The 14,652-nt window shown below is 39.1% G+C and overlaps 1 protein-coding gene across 2 annotated transcripts in view; it reads left to right on the top strand.

Annotated features, from left to right (window-relative positions):
* USP6NL (USP6 N-terminal like) overlaps positions 1-14,652 on the top strand; it is a gene marked incomplete at both ends in the record, with an annotated part of 98,059 nt that overhangs the window by 67,324 nt on the left and 16,083 nt on the right. For both annotated transcript variants that reach the window (XM_084268511.1, XM_084268512.1), the window contains 5 exons: positions 2,300-2,407; positions 5,091-5,200; positions 7,897-7,945; positions 9,777-9,897; positions 12,744-12,838. In XM_084268511.1, the coding sequence (XP_084124637.1) occupies positions 2,300-2,407; positions 5,091-5,200; positions 7,897-7,945; positions 9,777-9,897; positions 12,744-12,838 (483 nt within the window). The remainder of the gene's footprint in view (positions 1-2,299; positions 2,408-5,090; positions 5,201-7,896; positions 7,946-9,776; positions 9,898-12,743; positions 12,839-14,652) is intronic.

The raw sequence follows: 14,652 nt of genomic DNA, 5'->3' as shown, positions 1-14,652 counted from the left end.
TAGGAAAAAGTTCTTCACCAAAAGGGTTGTCAGGATGTGGAACAGGCTGCCCAGGGGTTGAGTCACCATCCCTGGATGTCTTTAGAAGATGGTTAGATGAGGTACTTAAGAGCTGTGGTTTAGCATAGGACAGGAATGGTTGGATTCAATGATCTTAAAGGTCTTTTCCAACCTAGAGATTCAATGATTTTTAATAATAATAAAGCAGCAAAGTTTTCATTAAAAAGCACAGCATTTTGTTTGTGGACAGCTTCCAGGATTGCTGCTGCATCTTGTATAATTTTAAAATTTTCCTTTGAAAAGGGGACAGGGAACAAAGTCATAACCTTACTTGCATAAGAGTTAATGCATTCTAGAATCCAGGCGCGAATCTTTGCTGGCATTAAAAACATTTTCAAAGATCTGATATATCCCGAACAGCAGGAGGTTTGCAAACATTCTGCAGTGAGGGATTCATTAGTCTTCCAAAATTGGAGACATGAGATTTATGAAAAAGAAAAAAAGGATCCTGACTCTGAGGCATATATCTTTTAAAATATTTCCTAGCTTACAAACATAACTTCTAAAAATGTTTCAAGGAAGTGGTAATTTTGTCCATTTATAAGGCCTAGAATTCTATGTAGGTTAAATGCAAAGAATAAATTGTTTGTGGTGGGATCATGTGTCTTTTGTTCGCCTTTAAATCCAGTTGTCTTCTTGTGCCATCATTAATGGTAGAAACAGAACTTTGGAAAGTTTCATTTTCTTCGTTAAGAGTTCTCTGGTTTTCCTTTTTTTAGGCTTGTCTTCTGAAAGATGGTAACTTTTTTTGTAGGAATTACTTGCTCTGAGGCTTTGCTTACGTTGAGTCTCTCCTGGCTGCATAAAGCCAGGAATTTTGACCACTAATCCATCATATCTCCTAAATGCTGCAGCAGAAAGAGGTACAGGTCGACAGTTGTCAGTGCCTCTGATTTTTTTCAAAAGCCCAGTATAAGCACTGAGTGAGAGCACAAGAGCAGTGCCACGTCCAAGGAGAGACTGATCAGTATTTTAAGCTGGCGCATCGTGCATGGCATGGCCAGCTGGTCCAGGGAGGCGATTGTCCCAGTTTGCACTGCACTGGTGTGGCCTCACCTCGAGTCCTGTGTGCAGTTTTGGGCACAACAGTACAAGAGGGACACAAAATTGTGTCTGGAGAGTGTCCAGAGGAGGTCAGCGAGGATGGGGAAGAGTCTGGAGGGGAAATCTTAGGAGGAGAGGCTGAAGTCCCTGGGGTCCCTGGAGAAGAGGAGGCTGAGGGGAGACCTCATCACTGTCTGTGGCTTCCTGAAAAGGGGGAGCAAAGGGTCAGGGTCCGATCTCCTCTCTTTGGTGATGAGGGATAGAACCCAAGGGAACAGCATGAAGTTGTGCCAGGGGAGATCTAGGTTGGATGTCAGGAAAAGGCTCTTTACTGAGAGGGGGGTCAGGCACTGGCACAGGCTCCCCTGGGAAGAGGTCACAGCACCTAGCTGGGCTGAGGTCAAGAAGCATCTGGATGATGCCCTTAGCCCCATGCTCTGACTGGGCTGGCCCTGTGTGGAGCTGGGAGTTGGACTCCATGGTCCTTATGTGTCCATTCCAACTCAGGAGATTCTGTGGTTCTACAAACTATGCTTTTGTGCAAATGTTTAATATTATTAGATTAAAAATGTGTTAGCTTTAGTATGGCACATCGTGGTTGTTTTGGTGATCTCACCTCGTGGCTCAGTGTGCACCTTTCAGCACGTAGTTGCAGTTTCACAAGAATTCAAAAATCAGCTTTGCCTTTTGGGATTTTTTACTGGTAACCTTTAAAGCTGTGTGATATTGCTGATTGCCCTTCACTGTGGCCATTTATATTTTGGAATTATAATCAGTTATTTCTGGCCTGTCCTATAATACCGTGTTGCTAAGAATCTGATTTTTTTGGGTCTATATTACAAAATTTGGAGTAGCCTTTCCAATATTTGACAAACAAATGCTACCTAGCAGAGGTGATACAAATTTCATATGTATATTAAAGTCCTAGGTTATAAGCATCACCTTTCGAGGGATGTTTTAGCCTGTGTGTCCATTTTGTTCCCTGTGCCTCTGCTGGTTCCTACACCAGAGGTCCCCAATGGCCTCACTGGACACTTTCAGTCCCTTAAAAGACACTGGAGCTCTGTCCCAGGCAGACCATCCCTTTGCTAGAACAATTGATACCATTGCTTTTTGCTCTGTAACGTGTTGTGTGTCACTGTTCCTTTTGTTCAGAACATCATACATTATGCTGTATTTTCTTTTCTTTTTACAGTTTCACAGGAGAATTTATAAAGGAATCCCACTGCAGTTCAGAGGGCAAGTCTGGTCTTTACTACTCGATGTCCCTAAAATGAAAGAAGAAATGAAAGACTTTTATAATGTGAGTTTGTAGCACTTCCATTTTCACATTAATTTCAAAAAACCCACAACTTTATGAAGCTTTTCTTGTTACATGGTGCTTAAAAAAAAAGGATTAGAAATTGCATTGAACTCTACTGCTTGTTTTAGCTAGGAAAAAGCTATGTATTGAAAAGTACTTCTCCAGCTTATTTTTGGTTCTGTAATTCATGTAATTAATGTGATCTTTCCATTTATTTTCCCATCCTCAAACACTTGCAAAAGCAAAGCAAAACAAACAAAGAAAAAACCTGGTCTCAATAAGAAGGGAGACACTTCTGAAACTACAGCTCTTTGAGAAATGCCTATTAAGGAGGCACCTTGTTAGTTGAGTAAGAGGTGTTCCAGTATTCTGGAGGGGGATGGAGGTTGGTGCCTTCATCTTGTAACAGCCAGAACAACTGTCATCTCATCCCCAGCTGAGGCTTAAACAGCCCTTAGAAAGCACTGTCTGGTTACCTGATTGTGTTCTCAGAGGTGCAAGTGATGACACGATGTGAACTCCAAAAAAACTCTACAGATATAAATTGACTACTTGAGGTAATATCCTGCTTAGAATATAAACAAACTAGCTCGGCGTTACTTCCCCAGCCCCCTGAGCGCAGTTAAATCAACCTCTGCGTTATTGTGGCTACGGTTCTCTAAATTTTTTCCCTACTAACTCTACCTTTTGTGTGAATACAGCTGATGGCCATCAGAGCTAAGCTTCAGTCCAAAGAATAAAGAGTAAAGCTTGTGTGTGGGCTAGCAAGTCAGGTAGAAGGGGGAGTGAATCCTTCAAAATTCTATCTTTTCCTCTCTGTCTCTCTGCTAAAGGATTATAAGGAGATTTCAGCTAGCAGAAAGGCAGTTAAGCATTGTAGAGTGTTTGAATTTCTCCACCTTTTAAAAACACCACGTCCAGAGCGTCAAGGAAATGTATTGCATATTTGATTTTGGCATTTTCTAATAGTGCTTTTTTGGAGCTGAGACTTTGGGTCTGAGTAGACAAGGAATCTTGTAAGGTCATGAAAGAAGATCGATGTTGGCATTGATGTTATCTAAATTTCGGTGTCTGTGATCTTCCTCTTAAATTATTTATCTCTCTTTAGTCTCACAAGCTGCTCTTTCTGACTGTTATATTTTGTTAAACTTTGTAAGTAAGAGTAGTGACAGATCCGAAAGGGATAAAACAGAGTTCATGCTGAATAATGGTTATGGGAAAGAATCCTGAGTAACGCCAGAAGCATTTAACAATAGCTGAATTTATCTTCAGAAATGATTAATGCCATCTAGTGCTCAGTGCAAGACAAGTGTTTGTAGTTCAGCTATAGAAGCAGAAAGAGTTTCTTCCATCATTATCCTAGGTTGTTTATTTGTGATAAGCTTGTTTTACTTTCTCCATTTTTCTCATTTCCTGAAGTGATACTAACACTCCTCATTACAAGTAGCACTTACAAATCTCACAGAAGAAAAAATAGAAGAAAATACACGTACTTGCTGTAGGCCAAAGAGCTGCTTTCCATTCTCTGTACAGGGCAATCACCAGTTCATAATCTTCTGCCCATTTCTCAAACTCTACGTACCCTTTCTTTTAACTCACACTAGAGGCTCCCATGATGACCAGGACTCAGGGTGCTGCTTTTCCTATATTCCAGCATAGGCTCTGGGTCCTCATGCCACCTTAATTGTCTCCATGCTGCTTTTCTGCCTGGAGGACAAATCATTCTGGATTTAAGTACTTTAAATTATACTTGAAAGATGCAGGAAGCCAAGATTGTGGTTAGTGTTGTGCTGGTTAATAGCTGCTACTGATTGGTTCAGTGGAGTACAGTAATTCCTGATGTGCCTGGATGATGTTGTTCCCTGTTTGATCCCTTTGTTTTTCTTATTCTGCCTGCCTTTTGATTTGTCTGTGGCATTATCTGATAATGCCTGCTCAGATGTAATGTTTTGAAAATACAATGTTGAATTCAGTTAGAATTATCTTGGAGACTCAACTTTTAGGGACAGAAGGGAGAATGGTTGGATCTCAAGAAACAATTATTTTAAGTGTGAAAAATAAGGTTGCAATGTAACCTGTGCAGTCTTCTTAAGTATTCAATTTAATTACAAAATGTTAAAATAAGTGCTAAAGTAAAGGCATTCTACAACTAAATTAGATTAGAACAGAAAGGCAGAGGAAATGACTATAGAAATGTCCATTAGGACATTAGATAATCTAGCAGCTATGCAGCTATTATTTCTGTTTTGAGAAAAAGGCAGGAAAAGTATGAAAACCACGCTAAATCAGTTACTAAAAGTCCGGTCTGGAGCACTTGCATCTTAAATTCCTGTTCCTGAGCAGTCAGATTCCCTCTCTGTCTTTGCCCAGTGAAGTGCCTACCTGAGAAATGGCAATTAGAAATTTGAATTTCTTGAATTCCCAGCCTTCAATATGGGTAATGGATGGTGTGTCACAAAAACGTCTTTAGGCATCTATACTGTGTGAATGTGTCTGACTCTGTAGGATTTATATATGTATAGGCATATTTTGGAAGCTAAAATTGTTATCTTGTGAGTTGATACATCGTAGAAAGGTTTTTAAAATTACAAATATTTTGATAGAGGTGTACAGACATGCAGGTTTCTACTCTTTTAGAGTTCATGATGCTAAACTTAATTTCTGTTCTTTACTCTTTTCCCAGAAATTGAAGTGTCAAGCACGAGGGTCTTCACCAGATATTAGGCAAATTGATCTTGATGTAAATCGAACGTACAGAGATCATATCATGTTTCGAGACAGATATGGTGTTAAGTAAGTAAATTAAAAGGTTTGGTTTTGTTTGTCTTAAAACTGGCTTGTGATCTGCCTCGAGCCTCTTTGACCTATATAAGCTCAGGGCTTTTAAAGCAGAGTTGGGTATGTGCAGTGATGTAATTACCACTACTGCTCCAGAACCAAACAGTCACGACTGACCGATTATTTTCCCTCACTGCAGCGTGGTCAGGAGCATTCCAAAGAAAACCATTTCTAAACTGTGCTCATCTTGTTTCATATTTAATAAAAGCAGTCTCAGTTCTTATAAATACAAAGGCATGGAAAGTCAAGCTAATAAATTCATTGAATGTATTACCCAATTATTTTATTTAACTGTGTATTTTCAGGAACAAAATAACTTTTTCCGTGTCTAAGAACTTCATCTTCCCAGCAATTTTAGCCTTCCTTTGGATTTTAAACTCTTCTTCTGCTAGTATCTAATTCAGAGCCAAATAAAGCAGTATTTTATATGTGAACATTTAATTATTTATGAACATACGCCTTAATGCTTTTGGATTTCTTCAGAATGTGGTGACTTTGTATACTGTCATTGGATGAGGAATATTACTCGGCTGTCATCCTTAAAAACGCTTAATAGTGAAGTAAGTGGCGATACAAACGTCAGCATTGTTGCTAGCTTGCAGCATCAGCACCCTGCTGAGATGAAGAGGGTATTTTTTTCCCTTCTGTGACTATATTAGTTCAGTTCTTAATCAGCTTTTCTTTCCAGGGCAGGTTCTATGGTAGTCTGCTTTTTTCAAAAAGCAATATTCAAAGAGCCGTAGACTTTAATGTGATAATAAAACAACCATTTTCTTACATTAATATTCTAGCTGGTTTTTGGACAAATTCTATATGGGGATTTCTCTGATGGCTGCAACACAGGATGGAGGACAAAGCCGAAATTCCCAAGCAGAGCTATTCTGTGCAGTCGCTGTAGTTCAGATACATTTGTGTGGCACTATCTGTGCTTGAACGGAGATGTCTCACTGCTCAGTTGTACTGACACAGTCCCTTGGAGAAATGGCTGTGTGTCTGTGTTGCTTTTATGGACACATTTTAAGTGTTAGCAGAAGCTTGCTACCCCGTCAGTCTGGGGTTAACGTGAGCAGAGCCAGCTCCTGTCCCCATAGCTGTGTTGTAAGCATGCCCTCAGAGTCCACAGGAAAGCCTTTGGCTGCATAAAGCAATTTCACACTTGGAATAGATCTTGGAATTACTGTACATATATTATGCATTTCCAAGTGATGCCTCGATGAAAAATTCAGAAATCATTTCACATGGCAATGAAATAAAGTCCCTTGGGTAAATCAATAGCTTGTTTGACTTTTAAGTAGACTGTGTGTCTTTGCAGGTTGATTCTTTTACAGGTCTTTAGTGGTATCATCTAGTGTAAATAGTACTAAAATTACCATTGTTTTATGTATCTTACTGTGAATGAGATTGTGCTCTTGTATTCTTCTGTTTGTATGATTAACTGTAGATACAGAAGGTTCCTGCACACATTTGGGACTTCTTAGTTTGTCCCTGTAAAATAAGACTCCAGCTTAACATCTAGTACTTCACTTTGTGCTTTACTTTGGTTCCTGAAAAATGGCAGTTCTGCAAGAGGTCAAACAAAAATGCTGTAATCTAGATCTTTTGGTAAAATTACCCAAGTATGCATCCTTTTCCCCATAGAAAATACTTTTTACTTCTGCTTTTTTTTTATCCTGTTGATACCTGTTTCTAGACATTTGATTAGTGACAGGCAGAGGGGATTTCACTGCAGAGAAAAAGGACAGTGTGTAAAACTCAGCTGCTAAATTTTAGCATGTTTAGTTATAGATGAAAGTGGGCATTCAGGTTTCTTAATTGTCTCCCCAACAAATCTCAAAAAAGTAGGTGTGAGTTTAAAAATTCGATCTGAGAGGTCTCCACTGTGACTTTGGTATCTCAATTGGTGAAGAGCAAAGTTTTGGTTTGAGTTTGGTTGGCTGGTTTTTGGGGGGGTTGGTTGGTTTGTTTGCTTTTGTTGGTTTTTTGGGGTGCATGCGTGGGGTTTTTTTCTTGTCATTTTACATTCACAAGTTAGTTTTTACAGAAGGTGAAGGAGCCAAAGCTCTTTGTAATTCAAACTCAGAAGTACACAGAGATGAGTACACTCTGGAGGACTGAGCATAGGATGCCCAGTCAGAGTCTGTATTATTTTCCTTTGGTTTGGCAGTAGCAGTCACTAAAGCAGCCTTTAATTTGGGTGCCAAGATTAAGACACCTTTGTATCTGCTTTGTTTATTTTGATTGTTCTACACCCCTGATATTAGTAACAGCTGTTGGTGTTCTGCAAGCACAGAAGGCAGGTCTGGGGTGTTTAAAATTTGGCATTCAGAATAAATCAGTGTTTGAAATGTAGCCCATTCAGTATTACTTTATATATCTGTAAAAATGATGATCTGACACCATTGCCTTCTCAGTGCATTACAGGTGTGTTTTGAAACCTTTCAACATGTAAAACATCAGGCAAGTGCTAAATACAATGTTGTTTGAAATCAGAAGCTCCTGTCATTGTAAAGTGGGGTTTGCCCAGTTCCTTAGTGCTAGACAAATTAAACCAGGGAAAGCGGTTTCCAGAACGAACTTCACTAGTTTTATGTTTTTCTGTTTTTACAAAGATGATAATATAATATTTTCCTTTTCTACTCTTATTTCTGCAGGCAGCAATCTTTGTTCCATGTTTTAGCTGCATATTCCATATATAATACGGTAAGTTGTGTACTTTCACACTTTGGTATGGTTTCTCTGAACATACTGTCAGACAGTAACTTGCAATTCTCTTATCTTCTTTCTCTATTTAAAAAAAACAGCCACAAATGTTTCAAAAACCTTTGGAATTACATAGAAACAAATTACTTGTTGACAAGTTTTAAGGTGAAACTAAAGTAGAGCACCTTAATTATAAGTGTCTTATTGGGCAGATTGAACTGTGCATACAGTTTGGATGAAACTAAGTATTATGTCTAATACGGATAATGAATTTGTGCTGTCCTGAAGTTTTATACTACTTATATTCCCCTCTCCCATATATTATATAATTCAATTAAAATAATTTGAATGATGAGAGGGGAAAACACACTGCAGAAAGATGCACGTTGGAGTCAACAGGCAATTTCATAACCTGGAGGGTTCTAATAAACAGAAGATGGTTTTAAATGTTGAATTTTCTTTATATAAGCCCTCTTTAAGGTATGCTTCTGTATATATGTTTAAGTACATTCTGCTGCTAAGTTTGCTTCTGAGTGGGGTTTTCTTCAAGTGGGGCTTCTAGACTGTATCATAAGGGTTAGAAATCTGTGCTTTTTGTAATGGGATATAGCTGCATGCTAAAAATAGAAAACTGAGATGATATACTCACATTTAACTGCGGTTTTAATGCAGTGTCGCATCATCCCATCTTGTACACCTTTCACTTTATATCCATCATCAACTCCTTAGAATTCAGTGTAAAAATACATGGAGTTAAGAAAATGGGCAGCTACTCTAATGAAATACCATTTTGTTTAATTTTTCAAAGTTCCAGGAAATGTAACTGTTCTGTCCTGTTCCTGTCTCCTTGCAATTGTTGGAAGAACTTGCACTACTGGAATTTGTTGTCTTTCACTTGTTATGTTGTCTTATGCTTTTCTTTGTGAGCAGCCTTGATGCACTGAGAACTAAACCTCCAGAAGGACTTTACTTACCTTCTAGAGAAGATTGGACTAGTATTTTCAAGTTGCATGAAAAATATTGTTTAAAATCGACTGTTAAAGTGTAATAATGGGAATAATGCAGTGAGGTTTTTATTTTGAGGTTTGGTGCATTTTTCCTCCTAATGTGTAACAGAACTTATGTGTTGGTTTTATTGCTTTTTTTAAAAAAAAAAAACAACAAACTTGCTCAACAATGAAGTCATTGTCCTTACAAATTCTTTATCAGTGGGGTTATCTGAGCAACTAAATGATAGTGACAGTTGGTTCCTGACATAAAATTCAAAATTAATGGCAAAGGAAATACTCGAGTTCAGTTTTGGAACAATAGTTGTTTTATGGTTTTTTTTGTCTTTGGGTTTATTACAACTGCTTGCTGTGGGCTGCTCTGCTTCAGCAGGTTTGTAGTTTTAGATCACCTTTGGAAAGCCCTGTGTTTTATCAGGTAGTGCCATGACTGTAAAACAAAGCAAAGCAAGGCACCCCCTCCTCACCCTGTCCCAAAAGAAACCCCAAATCATTAATAAATGGACAACACATGTATTTGGAGAATAAGATTATATAGTTACTTGAAATGATTAGTACCACCAAGGATTTTGTGCATCAGTAGATCTCTAATGAACAATCAAGACTTCAAGTTTATATTTCAGTTGGAGGGTTGTACATTATCCCTTCTGTTTGTCAATATTTGAAAAGTTTAAATATTGTGTTGGATGGTGTCATAATTAGGGAACTTATGCCATCAGGACAAGCATCCATTTTCCTTCACAAGCTCAAGGAAAAGCTAGCAGCTCGTGGTTATGAGGCGTTCATTTTCAGCATTTTAATATTTTCCCTGTCTGTTTTTTCAGGAAGTTGGATACTGTCAGGGAATGAGCCAGATTACAGCTTTACTCCTCATGTACATGAATGAAGAAGATGCCTTCTGGGCCTTGGTGAAACTTCTCTCTGGTCCAAAGCATGCTATGCATGGTATGGAGTTTTGTGTTGCTTAGTACATACTAGATTTTAACCTGCCCTGTTTTAATTGTAAATTATTTGTAAATTCAACTATGCTGTTCTCTCTGTATAGTCAAAATATGGCATAACATGCGCTTTATACTGGGGGCATTGGACGTGACTGAAGCTTGCAGGTAGTGCTAGGTCATGGTTTTGTATGTGATACCTTTTAAATAGTTCTTAATGGAAACCAGAGGTTTGCTTTCCTCTTAATCTCTCAGGGATTGTAACCAGTTGAAAGCTAATTGTGTGGATATCTAGGTAGGGAATAAAATACTAGTGGAAACCTAATACAGAATTTGTTAAACAACATTGTGGCTGTGCTTTCATTTGGCAGGACAGGGATCCACAGAAGAAAAACTGTCAAAGTTAATCTAGGCAGTAACTTCAAGTTTCTTTGTTTTATCACTGCCTGGCACAGCGCTTCCTTCTCTCACTCTAGTTACTTTTATGTTACTGGTAGATTTCTCTTTCCACGTCCAATTTAATGTGATCTATGCATATTCCATGCCTGTTGGTACGGAACTACTCCAGGAATTCCAACATCCTGTAGTGCAGATGCTACTGACATGGTGATTCAGAAAAGCTGTAGTTCTTGGAGGCCTGAAAAAGTAAATATTATCTGCAACTTAGGCTTTTCAGGGAGTTTTCCAACAGGCCCTGTCTCCTTTTCTTTGCTTAAGGTTTCCTCATACTGTAACAGCTTCTTCACTTGGCTTCTAAGTTTTTTCGTGTCTTCTCCCTCAACACCAAGTGCTAGTTGGCTGTTTTTCTGTTTATACCTCTGCAAAGCTATCACCTTTTTAAAAACAACAACAACAAAAAAACCCAAACAAACAAAAAGAAAAACCCAAGTGCTTTCTGACAATGTCCTAAGTGAAATTTTGAATTCCTCAAGAGTTAAAGACTTGTTTGGAGTTTTACACAGTGATATCACAGACTAAAATCATCTTACAAAAAAAATCTATAGAGTTAATAATGATCAAAAGCTGTGCAACTACAACTGTGCAAATACAGCTGTATAGAATGCTGAGCTCCTCAAAGGTCACAGAAAATGTTGGGGTTTTGGGGGGTTTAAGTCTCAATCCATTTATATATGAAATTAATTGATCTGGTTTTGATACATGGAAGCTTCACATAGGTGTAGTTGTCTTTTTAAGGTGCTGTAGACTGTTAAACAGGATTTGGAAACTTTCTCCAGATTTTATGTCTTAGTGCTTTGTCAGTGTTATGCTCTTTAATTTTGAGGAGCCCAAAGCTTAATGAGTTCCTCTACAGTGCATACAAACCATGATGGCCAGAGGTTCATACTAACAAGACCTTAATTATAAATCAGATGTTACAAATTTGTCATTTATCACGTTGCCAACTGAATCTAAGGCCCTGCTTTCAGCAGGTCAGACCAGATGATCTCTAGAAGTCCCTTCCAAGCTGGGATGTCTATGATTCATTAAATGTGTGTATTCTAAACGAGTTTATGCCACAGTGCATCATTATGGTAAATATTGGTGTAGATTCTGGAAGGGAAACTTTAAAACTTATCAGATATCATATAACTGCACTTTTTCTGTGTTCTTTGGGGAAACTACTGTTTGTCAGTACTTTAAAGCCTAAATAATTTCAGCTCTAAATTGCTGATACTCTTGAAGGAAAGATTTTTTTTTTTTTTTTATAATTACACTTGGTGCCACTGACCATCAGGTGGCTCTCTGAACTGAGCATCTCTATGAAATTATGGGGGTGGGCTGAGTAATTAAATTAGAATCACATTGACAGAACTAGAATGGTTTAAAATTTCTCCTTATAGACAAGGTTTCTCATCTTTTTTTCTCCTCTACCTGTGATACGGAAACCTGAAATGCTTTTTGGGTGCAACCCATGTGTCTCAGGTACACAGCCAGACTAATTTCTAGCATAAGATTTTGGTTTTAGAGTTGGCTTTACCCTCTCTGAGCACTTCTAAAAATCTTCATAGATTGTTGAACCTACGAGTTCTTTGTCAGGCTTTCTACCTCCAAGATGTTTGAAAATAGGTCTATTAGTATTTTTTTAATGTCTTTCGCTTGTTTGGGGGAGGCTTGCTTTTTCTCATGTTTATACTGCCAGGTTTTGATCATTTCTGTTTTTCTGATCTGAACATGGCTTCAGCTTTTTGAAAGATCTTCTTTGAATGATCTCTTTTCCTGCTGTGTAGCCGTGCTAGCTTTCCTTTACATTTTAAGGGTTTTTTTGGCTAGTGTTACGTGTTTCCTCTGAGCCTTTTTTAAAACTCTGATGATAATTCAATTGGAATGGGATCTTAGCGCTTCCCTTTTCCAGTGTATGATCATTGAAACAGCTCAAGATTTTTTATATGCTCTTAGGTTCAGTTGTATGAGCTCACAGTATTTATAATATATACATTAATTATGTTTATCTTGGCAGAATATCCCTCCTGTCTCTTTTTGTGGTCTTTTCTTCAGTGCAGACAGTTCTAGTAGCTGCCCGTGCTGTTTCCCCTTCATCATGAATTTGCTGGGCACAATCCTAATTTATGTCTTTCTGCTTTTAAAAGTTTTACTTATGGATTATGGGATGGATCTGCAGTCAACCACCATTACTAATCTAATCGCAGTCACTGAGGGAACGTATTGATGGTTTGCTGTAGTCATTTAGGCAGGAATATGTGCACGTCGGTATGCAGACATTGTGATATTGCTCTGAATGTCTATTCAGATCCAGTTGCCTGTGGAAGAATAACATTCTCAGAGCTCTGAATGCCTTTTTTATGTCACTTTTATAGTACTTACACCTGTTACATGTTCAACTTTTTTCCTTAGGTTTTTTTATTCCTGGCTTTCCAAAGCTCTTGAGGTTTCAAGAACATCATGACAAAATACTGAAAAAATTTTTGTCCAAACTTAAGCAGCATATGGTAAGTATTGATGTTGCAATATCAAATGACATTCTGGGCTGTGAGTATACATTGTTGGGTCATATTGAGCTTCTTATACACCAACACCCCAAAGTCCTTCTGCCCACGACTGCTCTCAGGCCATTCTCTGTCCAGCCTGTAGTTGTGCTTGGGATTGCACTGACCCATGTGTAGGACCTTGCACTTGACCTTGTTGAGCTTAATACAATTCACACAGGTCCACCTCTCAAGCCTGTCAAGGTCCCTCTAGATGGTATTCCTTCCTTTCAGTGTGTTGAATGCACCACACAGGTTGGCAACCTCAGCAGACTTGCTGAGGGTACACTTGATCTCACTGTCCATGTTGCTGACAGATGTTAAACAGCACCAGTCACGATACTGACCACTGAGAAATGTCACTCATTACTGTTTTCACTTGAACATCAAGCCACTGGCCTCTTGAGTACAACCATCCAGCCACTTATCCACTGAGCAATCCATCGGTCAAATCCATTTCTCTCCAATTTGGAAACAAGGATATTGTGCAGGACAGTGTCAAATGCTTTGCACAAGTTCAGATAGATAATGTCAGTCATTCATCCCTTATCCACCAGTGCTGTAACCCTTTTGTAGAGTGCCACCCAATTTATAAGGTACAGTTTCCCCTTAGTGAAGCTATGTTCACTATCACCGATAACCTCCTTAATTTCCAAGTGTCTTAGCACAGTTTCCAGAAGGATCTGCTTTGTGATCTTGCTGGGCATAGAGGAGGTGAGACTGAGTGCTCTGTAGTTCCCCAGGTTTTCCCTTTTTCCCTTTGTAAAAATGTGGGTTGTGTTTCCCCTTTTCCGGTCAGTGGGATCTTCACAAGACTGCTGCAGCTTTTCAGTTATGATGGAGAGTGGCTTAGCTACTTCATCTGCCACTTTCCGCAGGATGTGCTGATGCTTCTCATCAGGTCCCATGGATTTATGTACCTTTAGGTTCCTTAGATTCTTCCAGAATCCATCTCTTAAGTTGTAAAAGGTAGTTGCAACTCCATCTCAGTTGTAGCGTCTTCGAAGAGTGATAGCTGCTTACAAACGTTACCTTCCCAGGACAATATTATTTCCTATTTACTGTATCTCCTTAGAAAAAGAAAAAAGACAATTTGTGAGCAGACCAGCACCTTGGCAATGATGAATTGCATGTAATATATGCCTGTTGTGTTACAGAATAGAATTTACTGTCTTTGTTTTTTTAACACCCCCCCACACCCCCCCAGAAAGCAGAATAGAATAATAGAACGTATAAGGTTGGAGGGGACCTTTAAAGGCCATCTAGTCCAACCCCCCTGCAGTAAGCAGGGACATCTTCACTGGATCAGGTTGCTCAGAGCCCCATCAAGCCTGACCTTGGATGTCTCCAGGGATGGGGTCACCACTTTGTCTGGGCAACCTGTTCTAGTGATCTACCACCTTTACATTGAAGAGTTTTTTTTCCTAATATCCAACCTAAATGTCCCCTTTTCTAATTTAAAACTATTGTCCCTTGTCCTACTGCTCCATGCCCTCGTGAACAGTTCTGCCCCAGCTTTCCTACTGGCAGCTTGCAGGGACTGGAAGGCTGCTGTAAGGTCTCCCCAGAGCTTTCTCTTCTCCAGGCTGAACAAGCCCAACTCTCTCAGCCTGTCTTCATGGGAGAGGTGCACCATCCCTATGATCATTTTTATGGCACTCCAACAGGTCCGTGTCCTTTTTGTGTTGAGGGCTCCAAAGCTGGATACAGTACTCCAGGAGAGGTTTCACCAGAGCAGAGCAGAGGGGCAGAATTACCTCTCTTGATCTGCTGGCCAT

Source organism: Gallinula chloropus, assembly GCF_964237585.1.
Source record: "Gallinula chloropus genome assembly, chromosome: 1".
Classification (NCBI taxonomy): domain Eukaryota; kingdom Metazoa; phylum Chordata; class Aves; order Gruiformes; family Rallidae; genus Gallinula; species Gallinula chloropus.
Note: the sequence above shows the minus strand (reverse complement) of the source record. Positions and strands in the feature narration are given on the sequence as shown.